The sequence below is a fragment of the Fulmarus glacialis genome, unplaced genomic scaffold (genome assembly GCF_000690835.1).
Source record: "Fulmarus glacialis isolate BGI_N327 unplaced genomic scaffold, ASM69083v1 scaffold42467, whole genome shotgun sequence".
Lineage (NCBI taxonomy): Eukaryota > Metazoa > Chordata > Aves > Procellariiformes > Procellariidae > Fulmarus > Fulmarus glacialis.
In genome coordinates, this window is record NW_009223335.1 from 1 (window position 1) to 1,290 (window position 1,290).

General features: G+C 46.4%; 1 protein-coding gene across 4 annotated transcripts in view; it reads left to right on the top strand.

Moving 5' to 3' along the window:
• The first annotated feature begins 697 nt into the window (after positions 1-697).
• CDK1 (cyclin-dependent kinase 1) overlaps positions 698-1,290 on the top strand; it is an 8,247-nt gene continuing 7,654 nt past the window's right edge. For 3 of the 4 annotated variants that reach the window (XM_009581775.1, XM_009581773.1, XM_009581774.1), the window contains exon 1: positions 778-814. In XM_009581775.1, the coding sequence (XP_009580070.1) occupies positions 778-814 (37 nt within the window). Of the gene's footprint in view, positions 815-1,290 lie in introns of all 4 variants that reach the window. The other variant, XM_009581772.1, reaches the window with a different exon arrangement.

Below are 1,290 nucleotides of genomic sequence, written 5' to 3' on the forward strand. Positions count from 1 at the left end.
GCTGGGCCCTGTACCGGGGGCGGTTTCGAGGTGATGCGACCTGTGACAGCGGGGCAGGGGTTGGGCAGAGAAGGAAGCGTGCTCCTGGCCTCGGTTGCGCCCTTAGTGGGCTAAGGGGCGAGCGCTCGCTGCCTTCCCTCGCTTGCTTAGCGACTGCCTGAACGCGGAAACCTCCTCGGGAGCTGCAGGTAACTACAAATTCACTCGTTACCTCGTAACGCTTCCGAACCTGGTATGGAAGTTCAGCTGCGCTCAATGAAGGAGGTGGAGAGCAGCACGGAAGGTGTGAACTGCCGGTCCCACCGGGCGCTAAGGCCTCCTAGCATCTTGTGCCCCTTAACGTAGTTTAGGTCCGTAGCTCTGAAGACTCTGCTGTGTACTTATCAAATGATATGCGGCTGGGGTTCCCTTACGTTGCTAACATAAAACCTTGTGATTTTAGATAGTAGGGCTCCTGCTAATGAGCAACTACATAAAACTAATGAGTAGGGTGTGTTTTTTCAGTTGCTTGGAGGAGCTTTCTTCACAAAAGCATCTTTCTCCTTTGAGTTGATGCCTAATCATACTTTGGGATGTAGTTCTTCTAGTTGGAACCCTGAATAAAAACGTGTGTTTTTGTTGAGGAGAACGGTAAGTGTTCCACGTTATATCCTAATTATGTAAGACAAAACTAGCTTCCAAAGACCTGGCATAATTTCAGTGGCTTGGCTGTGTTCAGGGCAGCAACTGTTCACCCTCATGGTTTTTTTCCTGTTCATTTCAGGGATAACCATAGCAATGGATGATTACACAAAAATAGAGAAGATTGGGGAAGGTAAGTATGGAGAACCATAAGCCTTGTAATGTTCCACAAGTTGAGTTATCAAGTGTCACAGAAGCACCATGGCTTCTGGCTGTTAGAGGAACTACTGAGATTCAACTATCTGGCAAAACAAGCTTGTGGCTAACTGTGGTAACTATCTCTACATGTAAAAGCTTTCAGACTGCCCTTCTTTTGAAGATGACATGGTCTATTTGAAACAACTGATGAGCGTTGAGAAGCATCTGCCTTTATATTGATGGCTAATGGTATAATTTTCCTCCAAGAGGGGGGGGGAAAAAAATATGTTCTGAGGCCTGAAGCTAGCTTTTCAATTTAGGAAGCTCTTCCATTCCTTTGTATATGAACTTGTGTACCGGTTGCTCCTGAAGTTGTATTGTGTGGTACACATATTTTGCTCGGAGCTGCTGGTAGAGAGTAGTGGTTTGTGGATTGTTCTGCTTGGATTATATCTGGTCACTACACTTCTC